Here is an 18,180-nt window from a genome sequence, read left to right as displayed (position 1 = left end):
ACAACTTTTGTGCCGGAGTTATTTGGGTGGCCTAAAAAATTGTTGTCTCTTCGCGTAGTAGGTGCTCTATCATGAATCAGGTCATGTTGCTGCAACTTGTTCACACAACTTTTGTGCCAGAGGTTAGTGGGTGGCCTGGCATCTCACACATGTTGTGGGTGGGAACTATTTTGGTGAGGGGGTGGGGGAGGGGCAGAATTAATGTGGATGTTCCCTCCCACATTTACGTGTAGTCGAACAAATTCATTGTGTGTTTGTGGCAAGCCGATGGGGAGGGGGGGGGTGTCACTTAACTTTTGAAATAAGTACCCAGGTTTTACAGGTTTTGTCGAGGTGACTGATTTGTTTTCAGATATTATTGCTGCATGTTTTTGTTTTTTCGGGGGGGGGGGGGGGGGGGGTTTGACGCTCCCCCGAAAAAAGTCTACCCGCGCCCGAAAATATTTCAAGTGCTCCCCCCCCCCCCCGGAGGAAAAAGTCTGGAAGAAACACTAATGATAAAACACATTGAGCCAGCATTTAGAAAGCCTTGAGTGTAGGACACATTGGTTGCTTGGACCTGAATGTTGGGCACGCTGGAAAACTTTGGAGAATTGTTTGAGTTTTGTTATAAATGTATTACAACAGATTGATTAAAGATGGGTATTGGTCACACAATCAAAATTTGGGTAAACAGAAGGTGGCTCCGGCTAGCTGTAAGTAGCAGACAATCTTGTCTCCATCTAGCTTTTATTAGCGGACAATTTTGACTCCGGCTAGCTGTAAGTACGAGACAATTTTGGCTCCGGTTAGCTTTAAGTACCAGACAATTTTGGCTCCAGCTAGCTTTTAGTAGCGGACAATTTTGGCTCCGGTTAGCTTTAAGTACTAGAGAATTTTGGCTCCGGCTACCTCTAAGTACCAGACAATTTTGGCTCCGGCTAGCTGTAAGTAGAAAACAATTTTGGCTCCGGCTAGCTTTTAGTAGAGGACAATTTTGGCTCCGGCTAGCTGTAAGTACCAGACTTCTTGTATTGATTCCATCGACCTGGGCAGCATGTAACGGACAGAGCTGTTTTGGGCTAAATCCTAAGTGATGGGGTTGGGGTACATCCACTTACGTTGTTGTTGGATGGTGTCTGGTATGGTAGTCTGGGTTGTGTACCAACCACTCCGTAAAAAGATGGGATACAGTCCTAGCCTACACACAGCACGTAACAGTGTGATGAACTAGCGCCATGATCACAAGAATATTTCGCTCCAAAAAAAAAAAAAACCAAAAAACAACACTGCTAGCACAACTGTCTAAAATGTGGCAACGAAATAAAAAAAAATTAATTATAAATTAACGAAACTAATTAGTAAATTTAAATTGGATTAGTTATGTGCAAGGTGTGAGAAATTAAGGATAATTAACGAGGCTTGTGCTGTTTAAAATGTTAATTACTACACATGCGTTGTTAGACCACACATGTAGAGGTTTGTTACGTGACGTCACAGGCCCGCGTGTAAGGTGTGTAGCTTGAAGCCTAAAACTGTAGCACATCTTCTTGTGGGTGCCGGGTAGATGCATCTTTAGACTGCTGTGGTGACCTCCTGTTTGATGGGTGACACAAAATTGTGTCATTAAATGTGACAAAAATGTGACACATAACCCCCATGTTTCTATCTCCGCAGACGTCACCAATGGCAAGATCCTGACCTTCTGTCGTCTGCAGATCAAGGTCGGATGGGATTCTTTTCTCAACCCGGCAGACGGACCGGAACTGGACATCCCGCCATCACTGTCTGCGCATGGCATTGGGGTAAGTCACGTGCTCGTTACGTCATAGAGTTTTTGACGAAATCGTGTGACTAAATCAAGTTATTGAAACAAGCACAGTTGGACAAATGATAGACGTGGGACGACTCTATGTTGGATGATAGACATGACAGACGTGTGGCCAATTCTATGTTGGATGATGGACCAATGACAGACGTGTGGCCAATTCTATGTTGGATGATGGACCATTGACAGACGTGGGACGACTCTATGTTGGATGATGGACATGACAGACGTGTGGCCAATTCTATGTTGGATGATGGACCAATGACAGACGTGGGACGACTCTATGTTGGATGATGGACATGACAGACGCGGTGAAAAAGTCTGTGTTGGACGATTGACAGATGACAGACGACTGTATTGTATGTGCTGGACGAGCTTCAGCATTAGATACGTTGAAACTACGATCTACTTAACATAGTGCTAAGGGATGCGGGCGGTTAGATGGGGGTGGGTTGGGATTATGTGTGTGTGGGGGGGGGGGGGGGCTCTTCATACAGACGCTATAAACGATCTTTACACTACCCCTGGGATTCTCCAAGAATATCGTCTTTAAAGCAACGCACGTTATTAAAAATGTATAAACAATTCATTAATCTTTTCGTCCCCTTAAACCTACAGCTCTTTCGTCTTTTTAGTAGTGTTATTTCTAGCTTAGCCTGTACAACTTTACGGTTAATGTTGGATAAACAACACATTTTGGGGGTGTGTGGGTGTGTGGGGGGGGGGGGGAGGAGTCGGGGTGGGGGGGGGGGGGAGGGTTTATTTCCATATCTTACTGAAGCTAACAGCTAACAGTTATATTTGTATCAGAAAATGAACACACCATGGATCTTGCTGTATGGTTATGGGCAAAGGTTTCTGTTTGTTTAGCTGTTACAAAAAATTGCTTCAGAGGAAATTATATCTTTGCCTAGTTGTTGGGTGTAATTTGAGAGTTTAGTTAAATAAATAAATAAATAAATATTCTCTTTCTTTGCTTGATTTTCACCGAAGTAAGTTTTTTTGAAAATATAAATTACAAAAAAAACTACAATATTTGTTTATTAACCTAGCTTTACCCACCAAATGAAGTGCACAGTTTCTGATGTAATAGGGTAATTATAACTGCAAAATAACACTTAATCATCTGAGAGATTGTGCTACAGAAATGAGAGTAATATTTTCTAGAGATCTAATCATTAAAACCAACAATAGCCCTAAACCTAATTGAAACACTGACACCAGTAAAATAACTATCGGTTTATCTGTGAGACATTTTGTTCAAGCAAAAAGCACATTTTAGTAACATAACATCCAACAAATGTCCTCCAAAATACAACAATTGTCTTCTAACGACCCCCCCCCCCCCCAAATGTACACTAACAAACGCCCCCTAACAAATCTCACCAACAAATCTCCCCAACAAATCTCCCCCACCAAATGTCCCACACTAATGTCCCCCATCAAATGTCCCCACCAAATGTCCCTCCACTAATGTCGTTCAACAAATGTCCACCAACACATGTCCCCCTCTAATGTCCCCCAACAAATGTCCCCCAATTATGTCCCCCAACAAATGTCCCCAACAAATGTCCCCCACCAAATTTCCCCAACATATGTCCACCAACAAATGTCCCCCAACAAATCTCCCCCAATAAATGTCCCCCATCAAATGTCCCCAACAAATGTCCCCAACTAATGTCCCCTACTTTGACAGATGGAGAAAACCGAGTTTGGAGAAATCGTCACCAAAGTTTCAGGCATCATCGGTGGTTCCAACAAGTTGCCATGGTTACTGTCAGCCCAGCCCCTGGCGGCCCTCCTGCTGGCCGGTGGTCTCTGGCTCCCAGCGTTCATTGCGGTGCTGGTCGTGCACGTGGATGACGCAAGCGGAAGTAAGAACTTTCATTTTGTTTTTTAAGAAGTACAAACTTTCGTTTTGTTTTATTAGGAGTACGAACTTTCGGACCTACAAGCCTTTCAACTTATGTTTTATTTTGCACGTAAAAGAATTTTTAGTTTAGCAATTAGTGTTGCGTTACCCTTTGGAACCTGTCAGTAGAGCAGTTGAAGCAGAGTTTATTAGTTTCTGTGACCACGGTGTATGAAAGAATGGTATGGTCAGTTTTACTTTCCCTAACCTGTCAGGTACACATTAGAGCTGGGTGGACTCATGATGTCCTACATGTTACATATTAATGTCCAAGTTCTGAACTCGAGACATTCGGGCTACTAGTCGAGAGATCTATCACGGATTTCCACAACGGGAAATAAAAATCTCTTTAATCCGGAAGTACGAACTTTCGTTTTTTATTTAAGCCGGAAGTGAGCCTGACAAACCTACCGAGCGATGATTCATTGCTCGAACGTGAAAATTTTAATGAGAAAAGTTTTTCACCAAATTTTTGGTGCAGAAAAATTATTTTATTTTTTACAAAAAACCTCATTCGTGAACTAATCGGATTCCACGAAAAGTTAATGACGATAATTTGTGGGGTTTTATACCCGGAGGAATCCGTTGGTGTATTGTAAAAACGTGCATAATTAAAAGCTAATCAAGAAATAAATTATTTTGACGGGTTAGTTAAAATTTAAGATAAAAATTACATTATCATCGCCATTTGGTATAACCTAATGTAATTAGTGTAATTATGATAGTTTCATTAGTATCAACTAGCTTTTAGTGTGATGTGACCTTGGCACCAAGCTAAACCGTGATATCTGCATAATAACACAAGATTGACCTTGACATCAGCACGATGATAACTGGCTGACCTTGCCCTCGGTACGTTGACATCAAGATGACCTTGACATAATGACACCAACTTGACCTTGACCTCCTGACGACGGCACCGTGTTGACCTTGCGGGTTCATAAACACAGGTCAACGAACTGTAATTTCTACGTGCATGTAAACCTGTGTGCAAGAGTCAACTGAAATAGCTCACCCCTCCCCTCCCAACCCCACTCCCCACCCCCTCCCCTTACACCACAGTCGCGTGCATGACTTTCTTCCCGAGAAACACGCTCTAATCATCCGATGTGAGGGGTGGGAGAATGACGGGAGGTGGGGGGGGGGATGAAAATGTGGGGGTGGGGGTGCTTAAAATCGTTGTTGGCACAATTGGACGAAAAAAATGGCGGCAATAAACTCCAGTTAGAGATCACCGTGTCAGGGCATACGAGACAATGCTCAGACCTCCATGATGACTGCTCAGGGGCGTGGCTATCTGTTGGTGGTCCTATCTTTGGTGGTCCTGCCTGTTGGTGGTCCTGTCTGTTGGTGGTCCTATCTGAAGGTGGTCCTGTCTGTTGGTGGTCTTATCTGAAGGTGGTCCATTGGTGGTCATGTCTGTTGGTGGTCCTATCTGTTGGTGGTCCTGTCTGTTGATGGTCCCATCTGTTGGTGGTCCTAACTGTTGGTGGTCCTGTCTGTTGGTGGTCCTATATGTTGGTGGTCCTCTCTGTTGGTGGTCCTATTGGTGGTCCTGCCTGTTGGTGGTCCTATCTTTGGTGGTCCTATCTGTTGGTGGTCCTGTCTGTTGGTGGTCCTATCTGTTGGTGGTCCTGTCTGTTGGTGGTCCTGTCTGTTGGTTGTCCTGTCTGTTGGTTGTCCTGTCTGTTGGTTGTCCTGTCTGTTGGTTGTCCTGTCTGTTGGTTGTCCTGTCTGTTGGTGGTCCTATTGATGGTCCCATCTGTTGGTGGTCCTATCTGTTGGTGGTCCTGTCATTTGATGGTCTTGTCTGTTGGTGGTCCTGTCTGTTGGTGGTCCTATCTGTTGGTGGTCCTGTCTGTTGGTGGTCCTGTCTGTTGGTTGTCCTGTCTGTTGGTTGTCCTGTCTGTTGGTGGTCCTATTGATGGTCCCATCTGTTGGTGGTCCTATCTGTTGGTGGTCCTGTCATTTGATGGTCTTGTCTGTTGGTGGTCCTATCTGTTGGTGGTCCTATCTGTTGGTGGTCCTGTCTGTTGGTGGTCCTGTCTGTTGGTGGTCCTGTCTGTTGGTGGTCCTGTCTGTTGGTGGTCCTATCTGTTGGTGGTCCTATCTGTTGGTGGTCCTATCTGTTGGTGGTCCTGTGTGTTGGTGGTCCTATATGTTGGTGGTCCTGTGTGTTGGTGGTCCTATCTGTTGCTGTTCCTACCTGTTGCTGGTCTTATTGGTCCACTTTGTTGGCTTATTGGTCCAATATTTTAGTTTAAATCTAAAGTAAAGTTCCCTTTTCAAACCTGACGGTCCATAGGGCAAGTGAAGTAGAGTTCACTTGTTTACTTTCTCAGAGTTGGGTGGACTTAGGGACGGTTTGCTGAACCCGGATTCGAACTCGAGACTTACGGGTTAGCTCTCTACCGCTAGACCACTCCGTCCCTTAATATTTTAGATTATCGATCCAATTTGTTGGCTTTTTTGGTCCAATAGATTATTGGTCCTATTTACTGGTTATTTGAAGCTCCCTAAATTATCCTGGACAAAATGTTCGAGAGCTGAAACTCAAGAAGACCGCCTAACAATAGAAGCACTTGACGTCCGTGTTTATCTGCCAGCCGGATGTTGCCAGGGAAAGTGGATTCCTTGCCTGTCTGTAATTGAATCCCGCGCCACCAGAAGATAATGTAGATCTAGTTGATTGCTTCCCTTAATTAGATTTTTAACGGTGGTTAATTAATTAACTTAATCGGTTGAGATTGATGGACACGACTCGTGACAGATACACCGGAATATTTGCAAACACAGGAAGGGATAACTAAAGGTGAAGGTCAAGAGATAACTAAAGGTGAAGGTCAGAAGGAGATAACTAAATGTGAAGGTCAGAAGGAGATAACTAAAGGTGAAGGTCAAAAGGAGATAACTAAAGGTGACGTTCAGGAGGAGATAACTAAATGTGAAGGTCAGAAGGAGATAAGTAAAGGCGAAGGTCAGGAAAAAGAACAATGCCACGCGATATAAGGTTTACAGAATCTGTCGTGCGCACTTTGTCATGCAGCATCCGTCATGCGACATCTGTCATGTGACATCTCATGCGGCATCTGTCAAGGGTTGCGTGACAGTTCCAGCCAGCCCAGAACGAACTCGCCAAAGCTCACATTGTCCTTGAACATTACCGTCTGTCTACCGTCTACCGTCTGCTCTGCCTACCGTCTGCTCTGCCTACCGTCTGCCCTGCCTACCGTCTGCCCTGCCTACCGTATGCTCTGCCTACCGTATGCTCTGCCTACCGTCTGCCTACCGTCTGCTCTGACTCCGTCTGCTCTGCCTACCGTCTGCCTACCGTCTGCTCTGCCTACCGTCTGCCTACCGTCTGCCCTGCCTACCGTCTGCCTACCGTCTGCCTACCGTCTGCTCTGACTCCGTCTGCCCTGCCTACCGTCTGCTCTGCCTACCGTCTGCCCTGCCTACCGTCTGCCTACCGTCTGCTTGACTCCGTCTGCTCTGCCTACCGTCTGCTCTGCCTACCGTCTGCCTACCGTCTGCTCTGACTCCGTCTGCTCTGCCTACCGTCTGCCCTGCCTACCGTCTGCTCTGCCTACCGTCTGCTCTGCCTACCGTCTGCCCTGCCTACCGTTTGCCCTGCCTACCGTCTGCCTACCGTCTGCCTACCGTCTGCTCTGACTCCGTCTGCTCTGCCTACCGTCTGCCTACCGTCTGCCCTGCCTACCGTCTGCCCTGCCTACCGTCTACCGTCTACTCTGCCTACCGTCTACCGTCTGCCCTGCCTACCGTCTGCCTACCGTCTACTCTGCCTACCGTCTACCGTCTGCTCTGCCCACCGTCTGCCTACCGTCTGCTCTGACTCCGTCTGCTCTGCCTACCGTCTGCCTACCGTCTGCTCTGACTCCGTCTGCTCTGCCTACCGTCTGCCTACCGTCTGCTCTGACTCCGTCTGCTCTGCCTACCGTCTGCCCTGCCTACCGTCTGCTCTGCCTACCGTCTGCTCTGCCTACCGTCTGCCCTACCTACCGTCTGCCCTGCCTACCGTCTGCCTACCGTCTGCTCTGACTCCGTCTGCTCTGCCTACCGTCTGCCTACCGTCTGCCCTGCCTACCGTCTGCCCTGTCTACCGTCTGCCTACCGTCTGCCTACCGTCTGCTCTGACTCCGTCTGCTCTGCCTACCGTCTGCTCTGCCTACCGTCTGCTCTGCCTACCGTCTGCCTACCGTCTGCTCTGCCTACCGTCTGCCTACCGTCTGCTCTGCCTACCGTCTGCTCTGCCTACCGTCTGCCCTGCCTACCGTCTGCTCTGCCTACCGTCTGCCTACCGTCTGCTCTGCCTACCGTCTGCTCTGACTACCGTCTGCTCTGCCTACCGTCTGCTCTGCCTACCGTCTGCCTACCGTCTGCCTACCGTCTGCCCTGCCTACCGTCTGCCTACCGTCTGCTCTGCCTACCGTCTGCCTATCGTCAGCCTACCGTCTGCTCTGCCTACCGTCTGCTCTGCCTACCGTCTGCTCTGCCTACCGTCTGCCTACCGTCTGCCCTACCTACCGTCTGCCCTGCCTACCGTCTGCCCTGCCTACCGTCTGCTCTGCCTACCGTCTGCTCTGCCTACCGTCTGCACTGCCTACCGTCTGCCCTACCTACCGTCTGCCCTGCCTACCGTCTGCCCTGCCTACCGTCTGCCCTGCCTACCGTCTGCACTGCCTACCGTCTGCCCTGCCTACCGTCTGCACTGCCTACCGTCTGCTCTGCCTACCGTCTGCTCTGCCTACCGTCTGCACTGCCTACCGTCTACTCTGCCTACCGTCTGCCCTGCCTACCGTCTGCCTACCGTCTGCTCTGCCTACCGTCTGCACTGCCTACCGTCTGCTCTGACTACCGTCTGCTCTGACTACCGTCTGCTCTGACTACCGTCTGCTCGTCTTAAGAGGTCGCTGTCAGCTCCGAGCCATGAAATATGTCACAATTACTGGGGTTTGGGGGGGGGGTGGAGCTGGCCTTGTCTGGTTCCTGTCATGTGATGAATCATTCACGGTAGACAGAATGTATCAATAGAGATTATCTGTGGTCTCTTGTAAGGAACTCCTCTGGGGGGTCGTGAGGGTGGGGGGGGGGTTGTTAGCTGTAGATCCCAGTGCTTGCGGGGGTAGTGGCAGTTTTGTAAGAGTCCCCAGATGATACCAAGATTAATGCATGATTTATCTTACAAATGCAGGAATAGATTACAACTTGTCTAGGACAATAACCCTCCCTTCTGTTGCCCACCCAAAAATTACCATTTCCAACTCTCTCCCCCCTCCCCCTCGGATGAATTACCCCTAGTCATTTACCCCTGTTCACCTGCCAATTACCCCACTCATGATCCAGAGCATTTACTAACCCTACCCCTATCCCTATATCTCACAATATCCCTATTACTAACCCTATCCCTGTCATTAATACCATCGCTAACCCTACCATCGCCATATCCCAATCATACACTGGATATCAGCAATCATACACTGGACATCAGCAATCATACACTGGACATCAGCAATCATACACTGGACATCAGCAATCATACACTGGACAACAGCAATCATACACTGGACATCAGCAATCATACATTAGACATCAACAATCATACACTGGACATCAGCAATCATACAATGGACATCAGCAATCATACACTGGATATCAGCAATCATACACTGGACATCAGCAATCATACACTGGACATCAGCAATCATACACTGGACATCAGCAATCATACAATGGACATCAGCAATCATACACTGGACATCAGCAATCATACACTGGACATCAGCAATCATACACTGGACATCAGCAATCATACACTGGACATCAGCAATCATACACTGGACATCAGCAATCATACACTGGACATCAGCAATCACACACTGGACATAAGCAATCACACACTGGACATCAGCAATCATACACTGGACATCAACAATCATACACTGGACATCAGCAATCACACACTGGACATCAGCAATCATACACTGGACATCAGCAATCACACACTGGACATCAGCAATCACACACTGGACATCAGCAATCACACACTGGACATCAACAATCATACACTGGACATCAGCCTGATAAATCAAGCAGACCGAATTAAAACTGACAGCCCTTTTTTTCTTATGTTTTTAAATGGCTGAATTGAATCAGTCGATCACCATAGCAACCATTTATTGCGCTGATGGCACGACTAACGACGGCAGTGTGCCGCCATACTTTCTGTTACCTGACACTCCAAGGCTCGACTGGAGCGGTTCGTATTTCTGCGGCTATTTTTGAATTTGTTTCTTTTTAAATTCATTTGAAATATTGGTGTTGATGTCTGGCCATTTTCAAAACGATCAACTTTTCTGTGATGTGAATACAAAAAAAAGAAAAACTAAAACTTAACAAAGACATGGTATTCGCATACTGGATAGGTGTGGAGTTCATTCTAAATCTATTATGTAAAGACTAGAACGATTAACTACTAGCTTAACTCTTTCAGAAAACATGTGAATTTCTTTTCATCTTCTTCTATAAGCTACAGCTCTTTAACAACTCGGATACTACCAGAGCCCAAGGCATGGGCCTATTTGCATACACGTAATTGAGTATCGATTACAACAACGTGTTGCGAATACAAAAGCTGCACATCGAATACAGGAGAAGTGCATCGAATACAGAAGTAGTTGATTAAATGCAGTAGCTGCACATGACAGAAGTAGCAAATGGAATATATAGCCGCATCTAACGAAGGTCGGGTTATTTCCTGAGTAAGCTTAGAGCACAAGATGCCACTAACACTATGATCAAGTCATCGTCTTATGCAGAGTTTCTTCAAGGCATCTCTTCGGGGGGTGGGGGGGGGGGGGGGGGGCGACGAAAGTGTACCGCCCCCCCCCCCTCCCGAACGAAATGGATTTTATATAGTAAACATACACTTTTACTAGTGTCCGCCCCCACCCCCGAAAAATGTTGACCGCCCCCCCCCCCCCCCGAAAATTTCAATAGCCCCCCCCCCCCGGAGAAAAAAGTCTGGAAGAAACACTGCTCTTATGATCCGGAGTTCTAATCCACACCATGCAACAGGTGATCCATTGGAAATATAACCTCTCCATGTATAAGGAATTGTTTTCAAAGGGCAGCTTTCAAAAAAAAAAGTACAAATTAACGGCCAACTTTTTTCAACCGGAAGCGCTAGACAGCGCCTCAGTGCGCATGCTCACAGGAACGTAAATAATCCGTGCTGAAACAGACGCCAGCCCCTGGAGTCGTCTGCTACAGAATCCAATGGTCCAGATTAATTATGTAGAGTTTTAATAAGAGCCCCTATAGATGCCTGGCTTGAGAGAATTACCCCCCCCCCCCCCACCCCCTACAACCAGACACAAATTGAAGATACTACACTGTCGCGTTTTTTGAAAGTAAGAAGGAAGAAAGGTCGAGGAAACAGAATTTTTGTTTTTGTTTTTACCCGAAGAACAAGATAGAGAGGAATAGCATAAAACCAACTAGATTTGGGGATTTCTGTTGGCTACATCATGTGGCATCAACATGAAAAACTGTCCGGGACAGTCCTGATCTTTCAATATTGTGAGGAGGGGGGGGGGGCGATTATGGGGTGGCTGAAATAAAAGGGGGGGGGGGGGCAACGTTGAATGTTCACCCCGGGCATCCAAATGGGTCGACATTTCTTGGAATCTTCACTCAACTTGTACAGCTAATATTTTGTGAGATGGGATCCATGTTTGGTCGCAAACTGTGAGAAATTATAGATCTACGTCTATTTTCGGTCATCTAAAAAATATGGAAATGAAACTATACGTCTAGATTTGTTCATCTAACAAATATATATGATGTTGCCGTCTGTCTGGTGTTGTTAATTTCGTGTGCTGGCCTACCCGCAACTGTCTGATGTTGATTCCTTTGTGTGGGCTGGCCCACCCACCAATGCATAATGTTGCTTGATTTGTGTGGGCTGCCGTCTGCCCGCCACTGCCTGATGTTGTTAGCTTTGTGTGGGCTGCCGTCTGCCCACCACTGCCTGATGTTGTTAGCTGTGTGTGAGCTGCCGTCTGTCTGATGTTGTTAGCTTTGTGTGGGCTGTCGTCTGCCCACCACTGCCTGATGTTGTTAGCTTTGTGTGGGCTGTCGTCTGCCCACCACTGCCTGATGTTGTTAGCTTTGTGTGGGCTGCCCACCACTGTCTGATGTTGCTAGCTGTGTGTGGGCTGGCCCACCCACCACAGACTGATGCTGATTCCTTTGTGTGGGCTGCCGTCTGCCCGCCATTGTGTGAACACAACAACAAGCGCGTGTCCTGTGTGTCGCCAGCCAATCAAGCGCTGTTATCAAGGGCAGGAAAATATTTGCATAAAAGGAACCGGAAATACGCGGATTAACGCGCCATTTTAGCCTCATCAAACATCACGTGACAGATTCCGATCATAAAAATAGTTCCTGCTCTTAACGCGATTTGTTTTAAACTCTGTGGCGGATTAATTTGATCTTGTTTTATAAGCAGCACGCGCAGAAGAAGCACGTAAATAACACATTGTTGGTGTTATACTCGGCTTTCTAATTATTTTTGGCTCGTTTTGAGGCCAGGTGTAACACTAATAAAGAACACAATCCACAAAGTGAATTTGCAACATTGGAGTATAATTTTCACCAACTGCAAGAGAAACATTGACATGAAGAAAAAACTGACGACTAGCTACACTGAGTTGACGCTATACCACACTGCTTACACACTCCCTCGTTCAAACAATTGTTTTCCACACTCGCACATCACTTTCAAGGTGAGACCACTTTCACACACAATCTCTCCGTGCCTACACATTTTCGTTATGAACATCTAGGCTACGTCACAGTGGGGTAGGGCGGTGTGTGGGTGTATAACCCAGTAGTCTGTGGCAGGGGAGGGAGGGCGAGAAAAGACAGACGACAAGTTTTAGAATGCGCCGCTGTGTTGTTCTATTTGTCTACGCCGCTGCTAATACCAACGATATTTGGATGCAAGTAAACATTGTTTGTTTCCCATTTGTGTCTTTGATCATAATATCACAAGAAATTGTTGCCTCCAATATCTGGACTAGATGCTGTTCACGTGGCCTTTAATTTAAAAATATAATTTAACTCGACACGCGCATTTTATAACTTTTAACAACTTGCAGAATGTCTTTCTCTGTCAAGGTTTGGTCATTGTGATGACATGTCGAACATTTGTTAATAATTTAGTTGGTGTCACCCCTCTCCCACAGCGACAGTTTAAAACTGTGCATAGATTATAGGTACGGTATTCGTTTAGAGTCGGTCATTTAATACAGCTGGATGTAACCTTGTTTTCTCTTTAGTTAGTTGGTTTGTCATTTTTAGCTCTGTTGTAGACTTCCTAGTTATGGAGCATCTGGGAGAGGAAGAGAGAGGGAGAGAGAGAGGGAGAGAGAGAGGGAGAGAGAGAGGGAGAGAGAGAGGGAGAGAAGGAACGAGAGAGAGAGAGACAGGGAGAAGGAGAGAGATATGGAAAGATGAATGAGCGGGGAGAGAGAAGATAGAGGGGGGGAGTAGAGTTCAACATCCAAACTTCCACAACCGGATATTGTACATCTGGGGTCCAGCACTTTAGTGTTATAAAATTAGCCCCCCCCCCTCCCTCCCCACCACTCTCTCTCTTAGGGAAATACAATGAGATCGATATTTCATTTGACGGTGTTAGCCAATAATAATCTAATTATATGTGCCAATACTTTTGGGTTAAGTAATTAATTAAGTATAGATTTTTTTTCCAGTAGGTCCTGCCTTTTTTTCTACTTGCTAAGGAAAAAATTCATTTTGGAAATAATAGGGAGAAATAAATTACAATTTACACAGCGATGTTAAAAAAAGGGAGAAATTACAATTAACACAACGAAGTAAATTGGCCGGCGATATCTCGAGTGTTAGGTACTGTTAACTGTCCCATAGATTGTCAGTTTTCTCATGCTGGTAATTAAAAATTAAGAAGAAACATCTACAATTGTGAGGTTTCAAACAATATTTTCCACTTCAATGTCAGAGAAATACTTTTTTCTCAAAATAAATTTCCCCGTAAGATTAAATTTTTGGCAATTTCAGAAAGATTTTTTAACGCACGATTTTCTTCACATTTCTTTGACATTTCTGCCCCCCCCCCCCCCCCGTATCCCACACCCGTGTTAATTCACATTTAAAGGTGTGCTTTACTTTTAAGAAAATTCATTCATCAAGTGTTTGTTCCACGCAAATATCATTCCGTCTTTTTGTTGTTTAAATACAAACATGTTTTCATTACTCGCTTTCAATGTCCGGATATTTTTATCGAACTCGGTAAATAGATGTCCGGATATTTACCGAGATCAAGAAACATATGAACTCTACTTCATCTGCCCAGTGCATAGCTTGGTCTAAAGAGGATTCTTTATTTGTTTACTTTTAATGGGGGGGGGGAGGGGCATAAACTACTTTCTGTAGCAATAATTCGGGTTAGAAGGATGAAAAAATGAAGGGTACGGAAAAGATGAAATAGTGAATTAAAAAATGTTTAAGGTTTTAGCTGTGATAGAAGTACGAATTGACCCGTTTAATAGACCCGTGTTGTTTAATAGACCCGTGTTGTTGAATAGACCCGTTCTGTTGAATAGACCCGTGTTGTAGAATAGACACATGTTGTAGAATAGACCCGTGTTGTAGACCCATGTTGTAGAATAGACCCATGTTGTAGAATAGACCCGTGTTGTAGAATAGACCCGTGTTGTAGACCCATGTTGTAGAATAGACCCGTGTTGTAGAATAGACCCGTGTTGTAGAATAGACCCGTGTTGTAGACCCATGTTGTAGAATAGACCCATGTTGTAGAATAGACCCGTGGTGTAGAATAGACCCATGTTGTAGAATAGACCCGTGATGTAGAATAGACCCGTGTTGTAGAATAGACCCGTGTTGTAGAATAGACCCGTGTTGTAGAATAGACCCGTGTTGTAGAATAGACCCGTGTTGTAGAATAGACCCGTGTTGTAGAATAGACCCGTGTTGTAGAATAGACCCGTGTTGTAGAATAGACCCGTGTTGTAGAATAGACCCGTGTTGTAGAATAGACCCGTGTTGTAAAATAGACCCGTGTTGTAGAATAGACCCATGTTGTAGAATAGACCCTTGGTGTAGAATATCGATCACTTTGATCAAGCAAAAGCGTGTTCACCCATTTTGTCGTTCTTTGAAAACTGCATAGATCATAAGTTTATTCAAGAGAGGGATGATTGGGGATCGACCCGGCCAGGGTGGGGGGGGGGGGGGGGGGTGGGTTGAAGAGAGAGAGAAAATTGTGATTCGTTTTTTTTTTTTATTATTCAATAAATATTTCAATAAGGATCAAAAATATGTCTCTGTAGAAAAATGTCCACATGCTCCAGGGAAAATGTCCCTAAACACGGGAAATTTCCGTAAACGTTATAAAAATGTCGATAAGATCCAAAAAAATTCATCCGTTCCCATTGGGCGAGTTTTTTTCTCTGGTGCCCCGGTTGTCTTATGGGAGAGAAAAACTATCGGCAAATGTATCTTATCTCTGCCCTCTGCCACCATCTCTGCCCTCTGCAACCATCTCTGACACCATCTCTGCCACCTATATCTGCTCTCTGCCACCATCTCTGCCACCATCTCTGACACCATCTCTGACACCATCTCTGACACCATCTCTGCCCTCACTGCCCTAACCCCCCTCCACCCCACCCTGTATGTCCTCACATTGAGCCATTACATCAAGAAGCCCCCCCCCCCCTCGGCTCACCAGCCAAATATTGTGAACCTCTAGCCGTTCATCGATTCAGTGGAGCACAAATATTCTCTGCTGTTGTTTTTGTAAGCCCAGCCCAGCGTCTCAGCGATCGTTGCATGTTTCATCTCGATGAATAACCAAATAAGGTTTTTTTTAATTTATGTATGGAACTCAAGCACCGTTTTCTCCAAGACAACTGATGAATTCCTTGTTTCGTGCCGTCTGATAGATTAACAAATATTCTCTTTGAAACGAGGTCTACGTGTGGTTTCAGATCATGTTTCAAATGTTTTTTTTTAAGGTGTCAATCGTATGGTGTAAAATGTTGTAGTTGCTGTGTACAATTCTGTGTAAAATTTTGCTGTAATTGCTGTGTATAATTCTGTGTAAAATGTTGTATTTGATGTGTACAATCTGTGTAAAATGTTGCTGTAATTGCTGTGTAGAATTCTATGTAAAATGTTGTATTTGATGTGTACAATCTGTGTAAAATGTTGCTATAATTGCTCTGTAGAATTCTGTATAAAATGTTGTATTTGATGTGTACAATCTGTGTAAAATGTTGCTGTAATTGCTGTGTAGAATTCTGTGTAAAATGTTGTATTTGATGTGTACAATCTGTGTAAAATGTTGCTGTAATTGCTGTGTAGAATTCTGTGTAAAATGTTGTATTTGATGTGTACAATCTGTGTAAAATGTTGCTGTAATTGCTCTGTAGAATTCTGTGTAAAATGTTGTATTTGATGTGTACAATCTGTGTAAAATGTTGCTGTAATTTCTGTGTAGAATTCTGTGTAAAATGTTGTATTTGATGTGTACAATCTGTGTAAAATGTTGCTGTAATTGCTGTGTAGAATTCTGTGTAAAATGTTGTATTTGATGTGTACAATCTGTGTAAAATGTTGCTGTAATTGCTGTGTAGAATTCTGTGTAAAATGTTGTATTTGATGTGTACAATCTGTGTAAAATGTTGCTGTAATTGCTGTGTAGAATTCTGTGTAAAATGTTGTATTTGATGTGTACAATCTGTGTAAAATGTTGCTGTAATTGCTCTGTAGAATTCTGTGTAAAATGTTGTATTTGAAGTGTACAATCTGTGTAAAATGTTGCTGTAATTGCTGTGTAGAATTCTGTGTAAAATGTTGTATTTGATGTGTACAATCTGTGTAAAATGTTGTTGTAATTGCTCTGTAGAATTCTGTGTAAAATGTTGTATTTGATGTGTACAATCTGTGCAAAATGTTGATGTAATTGCTGTGTATAATTCTGTGTAAAACGTAGTTTATGTAAGTGGATTTACATGTACTATCAGAATAAAAACGTATTTAATACAAATGATAATACGATTATTTCACCTTTGCCCACAATTTCATTTTGTTCATTTTTCCCCCCACTAAATTGGGTATAAGCACATATGAGTAGAACCTCTTTGATCTGTTGTTCACATATTTTTCACTGACATTGGGTGTGATCACACTTGGGTAAAACCTTTGATCTGTTGTTCACATATTTTTCACTGACATTGGGTGTGATCACACTTGGGTAAAACCTTTGATCTGTTGTTCACATATTTTTCACTGACATTGGGTGTGATCACACTTGGGTAAAACCTTTGATCTGTTGTTCACATATTTTTCACTGACATTGGGTGTGATCACACTTGGGTAAAACCTTTGATCTGTTGTTCACATATTTTTCACTGACATTGGGTGTGATCACACTTGGGTAAAACCTTTGATCTGTTGTTCACATATTTTTCACTGACATTGGGTGTGATCACACTTGGGTAAAACCTTTGATCTGTTGTTCACATATTTTTCACTGACATTGGGTGTGATCACACTTGGGTAAAACCTTTGATCTGTTGTTCACATATTTTTCACTGACATTGGGTGTGATCACACTTGGGTAAAACCTTTGATCTGTTGTTCACATATTTTTCACTGACATTGGGTGTGATCACACTTGGGTAAAACCTTTGATCTGTTGTTCACATATTTTAGACCAATATCTGCGACTCACAGATATATTGACTCGGTGGCTAATGAAGACAAATATGTTTCTCCGATAGAATAAATTGTGCCGTCCAATTTTAAGACAAAAGCTTTTTCTGATAAAATGAATTGTGCAGACGGCGCAGATAAATATTTCCGTCTAATATATATATATATATATATATATATATATATATATATATATATAACACAGGCCTAAAATCGTCTTGCTGTTCAAGGCTTCCTACCATTGATATACCAGAGGATTAAACCCTTAGAAATTCCTCACTAAAATATCATGAGGTTAAAATCACCCTCTACGTCATATTGCCTCAATTTAAACCGTCTGGGCGAAAAATTCTGGCCAACTGAAACCAATCTGGCCGACATTTCTCTGGGAGATATGAGCTAAATTTCTCTATCAACGTAATGTATCCCTCATTTAGGAAAGATTTGACAAGAGATTCGCTTTCTCCGCTCATTTCATCTGATCAAAAATCAATTTCCTGCGCTGATTCCATCTCACTCTCCCAGATTTCAACGTCAGATCTGTGTTTTATATATATATATATATATATATATATATATATATATATATATATATATATATATATATATATATATATATATATATATATATATATATATATATATATATATATATATA

General features: G+C 43.9%; 1 protein-coding gene across 4 annotated transcripts in view; it reads left to right on the top strand.

Annotated features, from left to right (window-relative positions):
* The window catches only part of LOC131954073 (uncharacterized), a 92,179-nt gene that overhangs the window by 61,841 nt on the left and 12,158 nt on the right, over positions 1–18,180 (top strand). For all 4 annotated transcript variants that reach the window (XM_059317579.1, XM_059317580.1, XM_059317582.1 and 1 more), the window contains 2 exons: positions 1,657–1,784; positions 3,504–3,681. In XM_059317579.1, the coding sequence (XP_059173562.1) occupies positions 1,657–1,784; positions 3,504–3,681 (306 nt within the window). The remainder of the gene's footprint in view (positions 1–1,656; positions 1,785–3,503; positions 3,682–18,180) is intronic.

Source organism: Physella acuta, unplaced genomic scaffold (genome assembly GCF_028476545.2).
Source record: "Physella acuta isolate Inbredline_101_S28 unplaced genomic scaffold, ASM2847654v3 ptg000970l, whole genome shotgun sequence".
Lineage (NCBI taxonomy): Eukaryota > Metazoa > Mollusca > Gastropoda > Physidae > Physella > Physella acuta.
The sequence above is the reverse complement of the archived record's forward strand: the minus strand, read 5'-3'. Positions and strand labels throughout refer to the sequence as shown.